This window comes from Gopherus evgoodei, chromosome 1 (genome assembly GCF_007399415.2).
Source record: "Gopherus evgoodei ecotype Sinaloan lineage chromosome 1, rGopEvg1_v1.p, whole genome shotgun sequence".
In the NCBI taxonomy this organism is placed as follows: Eukaryota; Metazoa; Chordata; order Testudines; family Testudinidae; genus Gopherus; species Gopherus evgoodei.
The window spans coordinates 298,024,448-298,040,844 of NC_044322.1; the positions used below are offsets into that span (position 1 = coordinate 298,024,448).

The 16,397-nt window shown below is 43.9% G+C and overlaps 1 protein-coding gene across 1 annotated transcript in view; it reads right to left on the minus strand.

Annotated features, from left to right (window-relative positions):
- TPH2 (tryptophan hydroxylase 2) overlaps positions 1–16,397 on the minus strand; it is a 77,493-nt gene that overhangs the window by 42,774 nt on the left and 18,322 nt on the right. The window contains exons 6-7 of the mRNA XM_030554095.1: positions 11,345–11,541; positions 8,859–8,994 (exon numbers count right to left, since the gene is read on the minus strand). Coding sequence (XP_030409955.1) covers positions 8,859–8,994; positions 11,345–11,541 — 333 coding nt within the window. The remainder of the gene's footprint in view (positions 1–8,858; positions 8,995–11,344; positions 11,542–16,397) is intronic.

Here is a 16,397-nt window from a genome sequence, read left to right on the forward strand (position 1 = left end):
AAGGCAGTTACCTCACAAGTGGAGAACCAGTGCTGACAGGGCCAATTCAATCAGGGTGGATGTAGTTCACTCCCAATAATAGATGAGAAGGTGTCAATTCCAGGAGAGGCAAAGCTGCTTTTGTAATGAGCCACTCCCAGCCCCAATTGAAGCCCAAATTAATGGTGTTAAATTTGCAAATGAATTTTAGTTCTGCTGTTTCTCTTTTAAGTCTGTTTCTGAAGTGTTTATGTTGTTCAAAAATAGTGACTTTTAAATCTGTTATAGAATGTCCATGGAGATTGAAGTGTTCACCTACTGGCTTTTGTCTATTACCATTCCTGATGTCCGATGTGTGTCCATTTATTCTTTTACATAGGGACTGTCTGGTTTGGCCAATGTACATGGCAGAGGAGCATTGCTAGCACATGGTGGCATATATAACATTAGTAGACGTGCAGGTGAATGAGCCCTTGATGGTGTGACTGATGTGGCTGGGTCCTCTGATGGTGTCGCTAGAGTAGATATGGGAACAGAGTAGGCAACGAGGTTTGCTATAGGAATCGGTTCCTGGGTTGGTATTTCTGTGGTGTGGTGTGTAGTTGCTGGTGAATATTTGCTTCAGGTTGCGGAGTTGTCTGTAAGTGAGGACTAGCCTGCCTCCCAAGGTCTGTGAGAGTGAGAGATCGTTTTCTAGGATAGGTTGTAGATCATTGATAGTGTGCTGGAGAGGTTTTAGCTGGGGGCTGTATGTGATGGCTAGTGGTGTTCTGTTATTTTCCTTGTTGTGCCTGTCCTGTAATAGGTGATTTCTGTGTATCCGTCTCACTCTGTCAATCTGTTTCTTCACTTCCCCATGTGGGCATTGTAATTTTAAGAATGCTTGATAAAGATCTTGTAGGTGTTTGTCTCTGTCTGAGGGATTGGGGCAAATCTGGTTGTATCTTAGGGCTTGGCTGTAGACAATGGATCGTGTGATGTGTCCTGGATGGAATCTGGACATGTAGGTAAGTATAGCGGTCAGTAGGTTTCCAGTATAGGGTGGTGTTTATGTGACTATCACTTCTTTGCACTGTAGTGTCCAGAAAGTGGGTCTCTGGTGGGGACTGGGCCAGACTCGGTTGATGGTGAGGTGGTAATTGTTGAAATCCAGGAAGCTACAACAGTGGTACCTCAACTCACTTAACAATATTGTTAATCTATCCAACCACACACTTAGCCCGTCGGAAGAGTCTGTCCTATCTTGGGGATGGTGGAGAAGAAAGAGTCCCCATGAACATGATACAGTTCTGCGGTGATCCAGAAGCCTACTTTCGTCATCTCCGACTCAAGGAATATTTTCAACACACCATTGAACAGTGCATTGACCCACAGGAGCCTTCCTGCCAACACTACAAAAAGAAGAACTCTGTGTAGACTCCTCCTGATGGTCAAAATGACAGACTGGACCTCTACATAGAGTGCTTCTGCAGATGTGCACAGGCTGAAATTGTGAACAAACAGCATCACTTGCCCCATAACCTCAGTCTTTAAGGTGCCACCAGACTCCTTGTCGTTTTTGTGGATACAGACTAACACGGCTACCCTCGGATACAAAACACATATGATACAGCTGGCCAAAAGCAGTAGGAGACATTGGAAGAGTCATTACCCTAATGTAAATATGAGGTAAAACAGAGATACACCATGAAGAGAATTCCAGGTCTGAGATGCACAGTTACTCATTCTTCCCCAAAGGCAGAACATTTGCTGCTTTAGCAATCCTAATCTCCCTCTGTTTCCTACGATATCCCAGGTCGGCATGACTAAAGCACCGAAGTCTGACCACCTCATTTTCCAGATGACAGCTGCAGCATGAAGAAGCGAACAATGAGGGATGGAAGAGGTAATGGAATACACAGACGTAACCATCAGCAGGTCGGCTCCAGCGTTTTTGCCATTCCAAGTGGCAAGAAAAAAAAAAGCTGCAATCGGCAGCAGCTCTACTGCCGCCTCTTCATTCTTCGGCAGCAGGTCCTTCCCGCTGAGAGGGACTGAGGGGCCTGCTGCCGAATTGCCACCGGAGAGCCGGATGTGCCTCCCCTTTCCGTTGGCCACCCCAAGCACCGGCTTGCTGCGCTGGTGCCTGGAGCCAGCCCTGACCATCAAGATTGAGGCCCTTACTATTTCTAGAGTCAGAACAGACTATCAGATCCAGTGGGAGGCCATGAGCACAGCCAGAGGCACTAATGCACAGACCCAACAGGAATCTCTGAAACTCAATGTCCAAGAGAGAGCACTCCAGAAGGAAGACAATATTCCACAGTACCTCTTATTGAAAAGAAGGACTTCAGTGATAAGCTCCCTAAAAAGCAACCCAGCACCCTTTTTTCCCCCTCAATTAGTGCAACCTGCCTGCAAAGGATGCACCGAGGCAAACCAGTAGAGGTGATACAACCATTTCCTGAAGCATCATGTCCCAAAGTAATGCTGAACTACTAATTCTGTCCAGATGCCAAACTGTCATGCCTTAAAGAAGGCTCCAACTCATCATAATCTTCCAGAGGTGCCAGCGAAGCAGGGCCCAGAAGCAATGCCAACTCATTCTGAAGCTGTGATGTACCAATCCTTGGCATGGGAGCTGTAGCCATGCTGAGGTATCAAAATATAGGGTGACCAGACATCCCATTTTCAATGGGACAGACCTGTATTTAAGCCTTCCTGCAGGTGTGCCTACTTTTTCTTAAAAACAGGCAAATTTTCCCATATTTTCTGTCCCCCTGCCCATCAGTACTGGTGGGTCCTGCTGCTGGCTGGATGCCTGCTCTCCAGCCACTCGCTCCCCAGCGGTGACAATGGGGATGGATGTTCAAGGCTGGTGGTGGCGCAAAGCTGCAGAGCAAGGGTCAGACACTCCCCCTGCTGGTCCTTTAGTACAACCCCTGCTGCATGCCGGCTCTCTGGTAGTAGATCCCCACCCCCATCCCATTTTCAGCTGACACAGGTGGTCAGTTACATGTTGGCTCTGCTTATGTGCTCCCCCTCTCATTGTCCTCTCTCTCTGCTTTTCCCCTTCACACAGACACAGACACACACAGTCCCATAGCTCCTCCATAACCCCCCACAGTGGGGCGCATCCCACTCCCAGCACTGTGCAGTGAACCAGCCCCTGGTCAGAGTGCTCAGCTCACTAGCAGCCTGACCAGCAGGCTCCTTCCTTCCCCCACTGCCTCTGGCTGGGCTGGCACCCCAGGAAATCCCAAGACCCTCTGGCCCAGGGTGCTGGCCAGGAGGAGCCGAGCCCTGCATGTGCCAAAGCCCTGCACAGCACTGGCATGGGAAAGCCTCTTCGCCCCTCAGTTAAGCTCTGGAGTCGCGGGGAGGGGGGAGGGAAAATGATTTCCAGCCTGTTCACACCACAAACCTGCAAGCACCATAGCAGCCCCCGGGGCAGGGGCTTAGCACCCTATCCACCTACCCGCACACACCCAGGTCCTGCCCCCTGGAAGTGCAGGGCTGCTCTGTCCCCTAGGCACCCTCCTCTACTGAGCCACCTTTCTCACCGAGTTCTCTGAAGTCTGTGCAGTCAGGTTCCCTGGGCCCTGGTGCACAATGCATCCTTAGGGCTTAACCCCCTCCTGCCCGTGCTGTAGCCAGGGGACAGGTGGTGGGGCAGGGGTTATGTCGGTGGCCAGCAGAAGCCTGGAGGCGTTAGCTGCCTTTCGACACTGTGCAGACAGGAAGGGCCAAGCTGCTTCCAGCCACATGGGAAGGGGGGGGAAAGAGATGAGCTCTGCAAAGACACAGGTTAGGTCATCCCTTCCCCTCTTCTCCTCCCCTGCTGCTGGAAGCAGCTTCTGTCACTTCCCTCCTGCACAGTGCTGATAGGCTGCTGCTGGCCACATTCTGATGTGAAGTTTGGCAAAAATCTGGTGAAGGGGGCATGTGACCCTGCCTGCCCCCACCCCCGACGTCCAGTGGTGGATTAACAAATTTGCCACCCCTAAGCCCTCAAAAAATTGCTGGCAAGCCTGCGAGAGAGGGGGGAGAAGAGGAGTTGCGGCATGCTCGGGAGATGGCAGCAGTGGAGTGGAAGTGAGCTGGGGTGGAGAGCGGTTCCTGGCCCCCTCGGGTTACTCCCCACACTCATGGGCCCCAGCTCACCTCTGTTCCGCCTCCTCCGAGTGCCTCATCTCACTTCTCCCTCCTTCCCAGCACTTTCACGCAGTAAGCCTGAGAGGGAGGTGGAAGGAGAGAAGCACAGCACGCCTGGGGGAGGAGGTGGACCAGGGATTTGGGGAAGGGGTGGAGTTGGGGAGGGGGCATGAGCAAATTTGCCACCCTAGGCCTTGTTGGCCTAGGCGATAATACACCGCTGCCCACGTGTCGCCTCGGGAAGACATGGCACCAGGTGAGGTGGGTCCATCCCGGGGGCCCAGCCAGGCATGGAGGATGGAGAGCGCCAGGCAGGGAGGCTTGGGTTGGTTGGTCACAAGAGAGAGGGAGGGTGTGTGTGCGTGTGCGTGTCCTCCCCGTGTGAACCCTAAAGCCTTAAAAATAAGAAGGTGAATAAAAAGAATCCAACTACGCAGTATTTCTTTTTTAACAGGGGCTCAGTCAACTTGATGTTAATTTGAATATTTGTATGATTGGTTGCCGTTGAACTCACTTGAATACAAGTAATTTTACCAGGTGTCCCATATTCAGCATAGGGAAAGATAGTCACTCTATCAAAATGCCAAGCCAAAAATAGTTAAACTAAACTGCAGCAGAGCAGCTTCAGCATCCAGAGCTCTCTAAATCCCCAAAATACTAACTCTTAGTAGAGATGTTGGGGTTATTCTGAAGTGTTGATGTGTCCCAGCATAGGCACTGAAGTGCCAAGACTCTGTAGATGCACAAGGGCCATTCTGAGCATACAGAACGTGCTGAGCTCCACTCCACGGTGGTGATAGGCTGAGGCTATTATGAAAGAAGAACTTAATGTGCTGAGGGCCAGGGCATCAACAGTGGTGCTAGGATCCCAGTGCAATGTGAGACTCTGAGTTACTGCCACATCAAAGGACCTACTAAGGCCGTTTTTGATCAAAGATAATGCACAGAAGCCTTGTGTGCTGATGGTCTGAGGCATTAATTTGTCAAGGTTCTAAGACTTCAGAATAATGATGACTCACCTAGGGCCTCTCAAAGGTACTGAGGAATCGACACCACCAGAGTTACCAAGGGCCTGACCATCACAAAAGTCTTGATGCCTCAAGTCACCAAAGTATCAAAGGCCTACTGAGACCTTGTCTGATGAGTCAAGACCCATGATCAGCCAGACCTGCAGACGTGGTAGATAAACAAACTGGCCCAGCCCGCCAGGGTGCTTACCCTGGCGAGCTGCGTGCTGGAGGTTGCCAACCCCTGATCTAGCCCTATCCAATTTGCTACATTAGCAAGAGGAGGAAGAAGGTTCCCATCCTCCCTACTCCACTTTTGGCTTATATATTTCTCTGTCTGAGACTTTTGGGTTTTTTTGTTTTTGTTTACATGTGATGTTACAGAAAGTTGCCTTTAAAAAACAAAACAAAACAAAAAGCCAGTACCCTGCTGTCAGAATCACGTACTGATGTTTGGAATCGTCATAACAGTCTCATAGATTTCCCAGCAAGTCTGGTCCTTTATAGATAAGAAAAGAGTTATATTGTTTAGACTTAACTACCAGACTCAATTCTTTTGTTTTGTGCTATCTGAAAAATAATTAAGTGGCTTTAATTTATTCATACACATTGAGAGGAAAAGATTTCAGTAATACAGTTTTCACCGTGAACGATTTTTGTAGGAGCAAATTGGCCAGCAGAGGAAATCCATATAGTTCTATGAAGGTAGTAGAAATATCATAAAACCAAGAAAGAAAAGGTTTTAAAATGCAGATAGTGATGATAAAAATCAAGCAAAGTGAATCCCCTAATTTGCATGAGTCTACAGTGCGGGTGGGAAGCCTGATCCAAAGCCCATTAAAATCAATGGGAATCATTTCATCAGGTTGATCGTATTCAAATGTAACATGCAGCCTTAGACACCTGCAACAAACCACAATATGTTTCCATACATCAAAGAAGAGAGAGCAGGGCACTGCATTACTGTACTGCAAAACGGTGAATATTAAGAGTGAAATCCTCGCCCTATTGGAGTCAATATGAGCTTTGTCATTTAATGGAGCCAGAATTTCATCCTCAGTTTTTGAGTGTATCTGCTGTATGCAAAATCTTATGAAAATCAGACAAAGTTAACAAGGCTTTTACCATTTTTTGCTATTCATTTTTCTGAAATATTATTTTAGAGCAAAGATCTCACAAAAAGAAGTTCCTTTTTATAATTAGCTTATCATCTTTTTTTCAGATGCTAGTACTGTACCTGTATAATTTATATAGCTCTAATGCTTGGAGCCAGCAAGGCAATAAGGATTTCCCATTAAATTCAGAAACAAAAGTAACAATTTTAATTTCACTAGAATTACTAGAGTGACTCTTAGAACATCATGAATGGGCAGTTTATCACAAGAATTCCTGCTATTATTAGGGTTGCCAACTTTGTAATATTTAAAAACTGGACACTCGAGCAAGAGTGTCAAAACCTCCTCTTCCCCCTGAGGGCCCAACCCTACCCTCCCTCTTCCCGCCCAGGTCTCACCTGCTGCCTCCGCCCCTTTCCCTGAGGCCCTGCTCCTGCCCTATCCCCTGAGGACCTGCCCCTCATTCGCTCCTCTTTCCCCCCTTCTTCCATCACTCACTGCTTTTCCCCCCTCCCCTCCTCCCTCCATGGGTGGGGAGGGACTAGCCTGTTGTCTGATGCAGGTAGGGTGCTGCCCCATCTGAGATAGGGCTGGCACGAGTGATGACCTGGTGCCTCCCCACCTCCCATGCTGGCAGTAACTGGACTTCGGGTGTCCGGTCAGTTGATTGACTGGACACTATCAGGTCCCCATTTCGACCAGACTTTCCATCTGGATACCCTAGTTATTACATATTACAACCTAATTCTTAAGACTTGCTGCACAGTTCAGAGCCTGTATCAAACTAAGCATTGATACCATAAATATAGTAGTCAAAAGGGACAGCTCATGTGAGCAGAGTTACACACATGCTTAAACGTTTGCTGGCTCAGGGTCTTTGCACTTACTGGGATAACACTCATAAATCCCCTTGAACTGGATAAGAATATACTCCAATTGTTTTTATTTCATAAATATCATCACTCCCCTGCTGAGTGTTAACAGATTTTGGGGCTTGGCAGGTTGACTTCCCATTGGAAAGATCAGTGTAGCAGAGTCGTGTATTTTTGTTAGAGCAGTTTGTTTATTTATGCTATGGGTTCATCTAAAACTACCCTGCAGTACGGACTAAGGGGGGTGTGAACAGCAGTGTGCACCAAACTGCTGCACTGTAACTCCCCTGGTGGGCATGCTGAAGGTGCAAACTAAAAGGTTCCCAGTTCTCATTAACGTAGTCTTCTTCACACAGGATTACATTAATACAGAATAGGAACCTTTTAGTTCACACGCACAGTAGGTATATGGAGTTACTTACAGCAGAGCACTTCGGTGTGCACTGCTATTCATGACCCCCATAGTCTGAACTGCACAGCAGTGTATACATGCCTTATATACACACACAGAGGTGGTCAACCAGCATGCAATCAATCCCCTTTTTCAGGAATCTCAGCCAAAATGCTAATGCTCAGTTTCTTTGCAGTAGCTCTGCCTTAAGAACTGACTCTCGTTAGAGAGATTAGGTAGAGAGCAAATTCCTTTGACACTTGCCACAGCTTTCCCAAAAAAAGATACCGCATTACAAAACTAGCAATCCAGCATTTCTTCAAACACTGTACAAAGCTCCCACCATAAGAAAGAGAACTTCTAGCATGATGTGCAAGAGGGCTAACTGGTAATTCCCACCATGATAGTATATTAAATTATTTTTAGATATAGTTTTTAACTGTAAAATAAAAAAAATGCAGCTAGGTTATTGGATTTATATCTTAAGATGTTTGCCCAGGGCTTCAGTGGATCTGCTCTTGTGAGCGAAGTTATGCATGGGCTTAAGTGTTTGCAGAATTAGGGCCACAGATATTAACTCATTTGTGTAAGCTTTGGCTTTGGTTTTTGTTGCCATATATTATACAAAAATAAAATACACCAAAATGGTACATACTGAATAAAGAAAGGCTATCATTTCATGCTAGATATCTGGTAACTGAAACTGCTCAAACATGGCCCTTATGGATTATGAGATCAGCAGTGTCCCTTGATGGAATTACTATTGTACTATTTACTTGCATAGAACAGGAAACATTCAATACAAAAAACAAACAAACAAAACACCTAAAGGAGCTAGTTGGAATTTTTTAAAGAATATTAAGAGTTTTCAATGAAAAATCAACCCTCCATATATTTCATCCAAAACCCAAACATTTCAATTTGAAAATGCTGGTGTGGTGCCTCATTGGAGTCATAGTCTGAGAGCTTCACACTCCAGTTCTCTTCTATGGCCGAGGTTCTTTGATCAGATTACATCTCCCATATTGCTCCACAGTCCCCTCTCTTGGTGAGGGAGGCAGTGCATCACGGAATACCATGCCTGAGGTGTATGAGAAATGAAATCAGGCTGGGAAGTTCAGCCCATAGAGTAGAACAGGGACATGAGATGCCCAAACTACAACTCTCATGCAGCATGGTGGTATATCTACATTAAAAGATTTCAGTTTGGGGCCAAACATTGAGGGGTGGGGTGGAAATTGGTTTTCATGCATTTGGTCTGTAGACCAAAAAATCCTGGATTGTTGGATGGGCTGAATCAACATGAAAATTAAGTTTTAGTTAATTTTAACAACAAATGAATAGGACAAGGTATACTTACGGTTCTGGTGTGTAGAGAGGGTCCGAGCCATGCCGTACATATTGAGTGCAGTGAAAAACTCTATAGGCTAATCCTGCTAGAAAATCTCGAGGAGACAGATATCCAGCAACTGGTCTCACCATGAAGCCAGACCTTTCTAAAGTGGAGGAGACAGTGAAAAGACCAAATTGGATATATCAACATCTGAGAGAAAGCAAGGATTTGTAGTTATTTATTCTGTCCAAAACAAGGCACTGAAAACCTTGGCCAAAACTGCTATACTATTTACACCCACATTGCACTGCTAAAATACTCTTAATTAAAACAGCTTGAAGTAATTCATGGCTTGTTTAAGAACTTTTACTAGAAAAGAAGTCAAGTCTAAAGTGAGTAATAACATCACGAAGTATCTGTTTTTATGTATGGCACCAAACAAGAACAATATAGAAGTTTCCAGCACAGAAGCTGAATTCTGTGAAATACAATGTAAATCACCTTTACTGAAATTAAACTATATAAAAAAATCATACAGTTAAAGTACTATCTTATAAATTATTTAAACAAACATATGGTGACATGAATATACCAGATGCTCATTTTTACATTTAATAATGCAGTCCTTCATCTGATTGCTCCTACAGGGGAGTTATTTCAAACTCACAGTGACTTTGAACAGGTCAATTCTTTCCCAAGTTCTCCCTCTACTCATTAGCAGCTGTTTTCAAGGTGTTTACAGGAAAATATTCCAAGTTCAGTTTCCACAAAAATTATGACTGCTGTGACTGGTCTGAAAGTGTATTTCTGTAGTTCTGTTGCTGTTTTAAGCTTCTCATTAAGAAAAAAAAAACAATCATGATGCTTCAGTACCATTCATTCAGACCAAGAGAACAATATAGGAGTGACTTAAGAATATATGATCAAACTCAAAAAGTGATGAACCATTTGTTGCTGAATGCTGGCAACCATAAACAAGAGGTAAGCATGTAGCACGGAAGAAGGGAATGGGTAAGGTTATTCCTTCATACCAAATAGTGTATTTATTTTAAGTTAAAATTCTTCCATATACATTTAGGACACCACTTTTCCGTACCTTTTTTTGTATGGCACTTATAACACAAAAGATTTTAATTTTATAAACATTTGTAGGATATTATACACTTGAGCTCCCAGGATTGCTGCAAGAGACAGCAGCATTTTGTTGCCCCTGAAGTTCTCATGAGATCTTTGAGGAGAATGGACAATGAAAGAATTAGAACTGACAGACTGCTCTGAACTGTGAGGGCAAGCCACTAGAGGGCTCAACATCTGCATCTTCTCCTTTCATACAAGGCATGTTTTCATCAGAGATGGGGAAGAAGGACTTCTTCAAAAGCAAATAATCATTTAGGCCTTGATCATTCAAGGAAATTCCCTGAAGGAGAACCTCTGCACCTGTATGGAGCCCTGTTCAGGCGGAGCTCATTGCAGCGCTGGGACCTTGATAAGTGTATATAAAATGGGTCTGCAAAAAGAACAGGAGTACTTGTGGCACCTTAGAGACTAAACAAATTTATTTGAACATAAGCTTTCGTGGGCTACAGCCCACTTCATCAAATGCATAGACTGGAACATATAGTGAGGAGATATTATCCACACACACACACACACACACACACACACACACACACACACACACACACGCCATGAAAAGGTGAGAGTTCCCCTACCAACTCTAAGAGGCTAATTAATTAAGATGAGCTATTGTCAACAGGAGAAAAAAAAAACTTTTGTAGTGATAATCAAGATGGCCCATTTCAGACAGTTTGACAGGAAGGTGTAAGGATACTTAACGTGGGGAAATAGATCCAATGTGTTAATGGCTCAGCCATTCCCAGTCTTTATTTAAGCCTAAATTGATAGTATCTAGTTTGCATATTAATTCAAGTTCTGCAGTTTCTCATTGGAGTCTGTTTTTGAAGCTTTTCTGTTGCAAGATTGCCACCTTTAAATCTGTTACTGAGAGGCCAGAGAGCTTGAAGTGTTCTCCTACTGGTTTTTGAATGATTTGCTCTTTTAGCTGCACATCTACCAGTGTGATATATGCCATCATGTGCCAGCAATGCCCCTCTGCCATATATATTGGCCAAACCAGACAGTCTCTAAGCAAAAGAATAGACAGACACAAATCTGACATCAGGAATCAGAACATTCAAAAACCAGTAGAACACTTCAACCTCTCTGGTTACTCAGTAACAGATTTAAAGGTGGCAATCTTGCAACAGGTGTGCTACCCAGACACCTCTCAGAACTTCCTACATTCCTATTAAAACAACTATCACTGACTCCAACAATTTCTCTCCTGTGGAAAACATTGCAACGAGTGTGTGTGTGTTGACTAATGGCCTGATCTAAAATCCACGGATGACAATGGAGGTTCTTCCATTCAGCGAACTTTGGATCAGGTCCAAAGAGAAGACAACATTTTTCCACGACATCATGGCTATTCAAAAATCAAACATGAACTTTACCTTTAAGAAAAATAGAAACATCTTCCAGTTGGGGTACATTATCCTCTCTATATCCACAGTACTTGGTCAGCAAAGGGAAGTTTTTTAAATATTCACGACAAGCATGAGTGGGATAGAGTTTAGTGAGTTCCCTGAATACTGTCCCCCAAGTTTTAATTTCTTCGGCTGTGTACTCCACCCTGGGAATGGGTTGACCACTAAAAAGAAGGAGAAATATTCTTAAACACATCACAGTTGCTAGACTGATTTTAGACAGTAAATTCTTCAGAGCAGGAATGTCACTTCCATGTATCTTATTTCTACATCAGTAAATAACTGTGTGCATTAATGGTCCTATCTAAATAATAAAAACCTGAAATCAAGTCTTCTGTTAAAACAAATACAAATATTACTGGGCTGTTTGCTAGAGTTGCTTTTGTTCTATATTAATAATAAATATATTGTGGTATCAGGAAGGACTCCTTGCACCACATAAACTGTGTATTTCTAAATGTGAGGCCACTTATCCTTTCATACCTGCCTGCATGAGTATCATGATTCAGTCCCTTTGCTTTCTGTCTCTCAACCAATTTCTCATCCATGACAGAATTGTATCTGTCACCTTAGACTACTTTCCTTAGTAGCCCCTTGTGAGGAATTTGCCAAGCGCTCACTTAAAGTCCAAACAATTAAATCTACCAATTCTCCTTTATCCATTCTTTTGTTGAGGTGCCCAAAGAATTTTAATAGATTGATGAGGCATACATCTCCTTAAAGAAGCTGTGTCAATTTGTCATATCATATGGGACCACACCTTCAGAATTAGCTGGCTAGCAGCCAGCTCAATTTAGGATGAAGGGCACCACTAAAACAAGTGTAAGCCACCTTAATGCCCCACCCATCCTCAGGCTGCCAGTCTGATCCTGAAGAGCATAACAGCTGCTCTAAGTTGCGTCAGCTGCAATGGACCTGTGGGGCCATTCTATCAGCCAAGGATCACCAGCACAATGCTCTGGCCATGTCCCTTTCTCCTCAACCACACTCTGTCCTAGGGAACCATGAGGTAGAGGTTGGCACAGATCCAGCAACATCACAAGAAAATTCTCTGCAAAAAGGAAAGCTTCATCTAGTCATGTAAGCTGGCTTCATATCCACTTTGTGTCACCGGAGAGGTGCAACAACACCAAGAATTTGGGGCATTTTAAACTTGGGGGTTTGTAATTTACTTGTTGTCCCAACTAACTCATTAGGCCCTGAATTAAGGTTCATTTGCCTTTAAATTCCCTATCAGGAGGTGCATCCTGTCTATGTGAGTTTGTTCTACCTGTTCCTCCCTCTTTCCCTCTCATCATGACACCAATTTCCTCAGCTGGGGGATCAGTGAAGCCAGTTCTGAGTTGAGCCTGCTCTACCACATCTGCATATGCCACATCTACAAATAATTCCATCTCACTGCGATCTTCCACTTCAGCATCTCTGTCCATGGGCTCTGAGGCCCACAAACTGCCTGCACCACAAGGAAAGTGGTGGTGCGTTATGAATCTGCAATCTGTGCAATGAACAGTGTAGCCCCAAACCTGAATTATGTGCTGCTGAACTTTTACTACCTTTAGTTATAGTGGAGGCTTTACTCCAACTGATAACTAAGGATGATCAAGATTTTATCCATCTCTAAGTTCAAAGCTAAGGGTTTTTTCCTGGCTAGGGTGACCAGATGTCACGATTTTATAGCGACAGCCCTGATTTTGGGGTCTTTTTCTTATATAGGCTCCTATTACCTTCTCATCCCCATCCCAATTTTTCACACTTGTTGTTTGGTCACCCTATTTCTGGCTAGCCACCCAAATATATACCTAGGATTTCAGATGGGGTTGTACTTGGGAGGGGCTAGCCTATGCCACTGCCTGTGCCATCACAGTCACGCTGCTATTTGTAAACAGACTAGTTTGGGCAGAAATAGCATGTGTATGTCTACCTAAGCTGGGAATTACATCTCAGCTGCAGTGCAGATAAACCCCACCCAGGTGACTAAGTCAGACCAACCTAGAGCATTTGGTATCTATGTAAAAAATGTGAATAGGCAACAGTGAACGAGAGTGTAAGCAAGAGAGAGAAAATGTATTCTGTAACTAATCACAAGATACAAATGCCCTCCCTCACTGTATAGATATTAGCTTTATAGAAAAACATCATAACTTTTATAGGCTGTTTTCAAGGGGTTGTTTTTTTCCTGCCAAGTTGTTTTTTTCTACTGATTTTTTTTTTTTTTGCTTAAATAATCAAAAGTAGATACAAACAAGAAAAATGAAAAATCTAAAAAGGGATGCATAAAGTTGAAAAGAACATGAAATTAATATGTGCCTTCCCCTACGTGCTAGGACTTAGGCCTATTACAAATAAAATTAGAATGTGATTGAAATTAGTTTGACTTGGAAGCTTGTGTGACAAGAAAATTACAACACAGCAGGTATTTGTAGGTAGTGCAGAAAAATTACTAACTCTTGGGGATGGTAATGAATTCAAAATATAGGCTTGATTTGGCAAGAGAAAATTAAAAGTATGTAAGTGTTATATTTGTATGTGAAGGAACAGATACCATTAACTCCAGAGAAATTCACTAAATCAATCAGAGTAGTGTTAGCAATACTAATAAGAGTACTCTGCAATCTCCAGAATAAGAAAAGCAGAGAACAAAACAGCATATGACAAGAAAGGAAAACATTGAAAACAACAGGGAGAGTTTGGTTAACTTTAGTTTTCCTATTACGAGACCAAATACTGAGTACTAATTCACTCTTGACTTATCTGAAATCAATGAGACTAAAGAATGACCAAACAGAGTTAGCACTTCAGCCTTTGGTTAACTAAGAGGTACATCTGAAAGACTATTGGCAGTGTGGAGACTAATGAGGGGTAGAAAGTCAAAAGGGGTCTGGGCACCTGACTACACTAGGGCCCTTTTGAAAAAAACCCATCCTTAATTTACTATTGAGCCTGGACACAAAGTCAAGGACCATTCTCAAAACAGCTGATGTACGCAGGAGATCAGACTGTCCCATAATCATAGAATATCAGACTTGGAAGGGACCTCAGGAGGTCATCTAGTCCAACCCCCTGCTCAAAGCAGGACCAATTCCCAACTAAATCATCCCAGCCAGGGCTTTGTCAAGCCAGGCCTTAAAAACCTCTAAGGAAGGAGACTCCACCACCTCCCTAGGTAACCCATTCCACTGCTTCACCACCCTCCTAGTGAAAAAGTTTTTCCTAATATCCAACCTAAACCTCCCTCACTGCAACTTGAGACAATTACTCTTTGTTCTGTCATCTGCTACCACAGAGAACAATCTAGATCCATCCTCTTTGGGACCCCCTTTTAAGTAGTTGAAAGCAGCTATCAAATCTCTCATTCTTCTCTTCTGAAGACTAAATAATCCCAGTTCCCTCAGCCTTTCCTCATAAGTCATGTGCTCCAGCCCCCTAATCATTTTTGTTGCCTTCCGCTGGACTCTTTCCAATTTTTCCACATTCTTCTTGTAGTGTGGGGCCCAAACTGGACACAGTACTCCAGATGAGGCCTCACCAATGTCAAATAGAAGGGAACGATCATGTTCCTTGATCTGCTGGCAATGCCCCAACTTATACAGCCCAAAATGCCATTAGCTTTCTTCGCAACAAGGGTACACTGTTGACTCATATTCAGCTTCTCGTCCACTGTAATCCTTAGGTCTTTTTCTGCAGAACTGCTGCCTAGCCACTCAGTCCCTAGTCTGTAGCAGTGCATAGGATTCTTCCATCCTAAGTGCAGGACTCTGCACTTGTCCTTGTTGAACCTCATCAGATTTCTTTTGGCCCAATCCTCTAATTTGTCTAGGTCCCTCTTTATCCTATCCCTACCCTCCAGAGTATGTACCACTCCTCACAGTTTAGTGTCATCAGCAAAATTGCTGAAGGTGCAATCCATATCATCCTCAAGATCATTAATGAAGATATTGAATAAAATCAGCCCCAGGACCAACCCTTGGGGAACTCCACTTGAAACCGGCTGCCAACTAGATATGGAGCCATTGATCACTACCCGTTGAGCCCAATGATCTAGCCACCCTATAGTCCATTCATCCAGCCCATACTTCTTTAACTTGCTGGCAAGAATACTGTGGGACACCATATCAAAAGCTTTGCTAAAGTCAAGGAATAACACGTCCACTGCTTTCCCCTCATCCACAGACCCAGTTATCTCATCATAAAAGGCAATTAGGTTAGTCAGGCATGATTTGCCCTTGGTGAATCCATGCTAACTGTTCCTGATCAGTTTCCTCTCCTCTAAGTGCTTCAAAATTGATTCCTTGAGGACCTGCTTTTCCAGGGACGGAGGTGAGGCTGACTGGCCTGTAGTTCCTCGGATCCTCCTCCTTCCATTTTTTAAAGATGGGTACTACATTAGCCTTTTTCCAGTCATCCGGAACCTCCCCTGATCACCATGAGTTTTCAGAGATAATGGCCAATGGCTCTCCAATCACATCAGACAACTCCTTTAGCACCCTCAGATGCAATGCATCCAGCCCCATGAACTTGTGCTCATCCAACTTTTTTAAATAGTCCCATACCACTTTTTTCTCCACATAATGTCATCCTAATAATTAATAGATGGTCTTGTCACCCACCCACACCCCATTCAGGATTGCACGTACCACTTACTCTGCGTTTGGTGAAACGCGCGCGCGCACACACACACACGCACCACCCAAAAACCCAACAACTTTGTGACAATAACTACATGGAAAAGTAACACTAAGAAAATAGCTAATGGATTTTTATCTTCTTTTAATATGACTTATCTGGAAACAAGGGAGAGAGCCAGCACCATGCAACTAGCCAGCACCAAGTATACCACGAATTGCAGTTTGTGAATCACTGCAGAAGATATTAGCGATTTAAATATTAATCAGACCATGGTCACTAGATCCTAATAGCCCAAAAGCACTTTATTTATTGATGAGTTTTTCATGTTGGTGGGGGATAAGTTATGAAATATCTCACTCACTCAACTGTCCAGATAGCAACAAAATATTTGCAG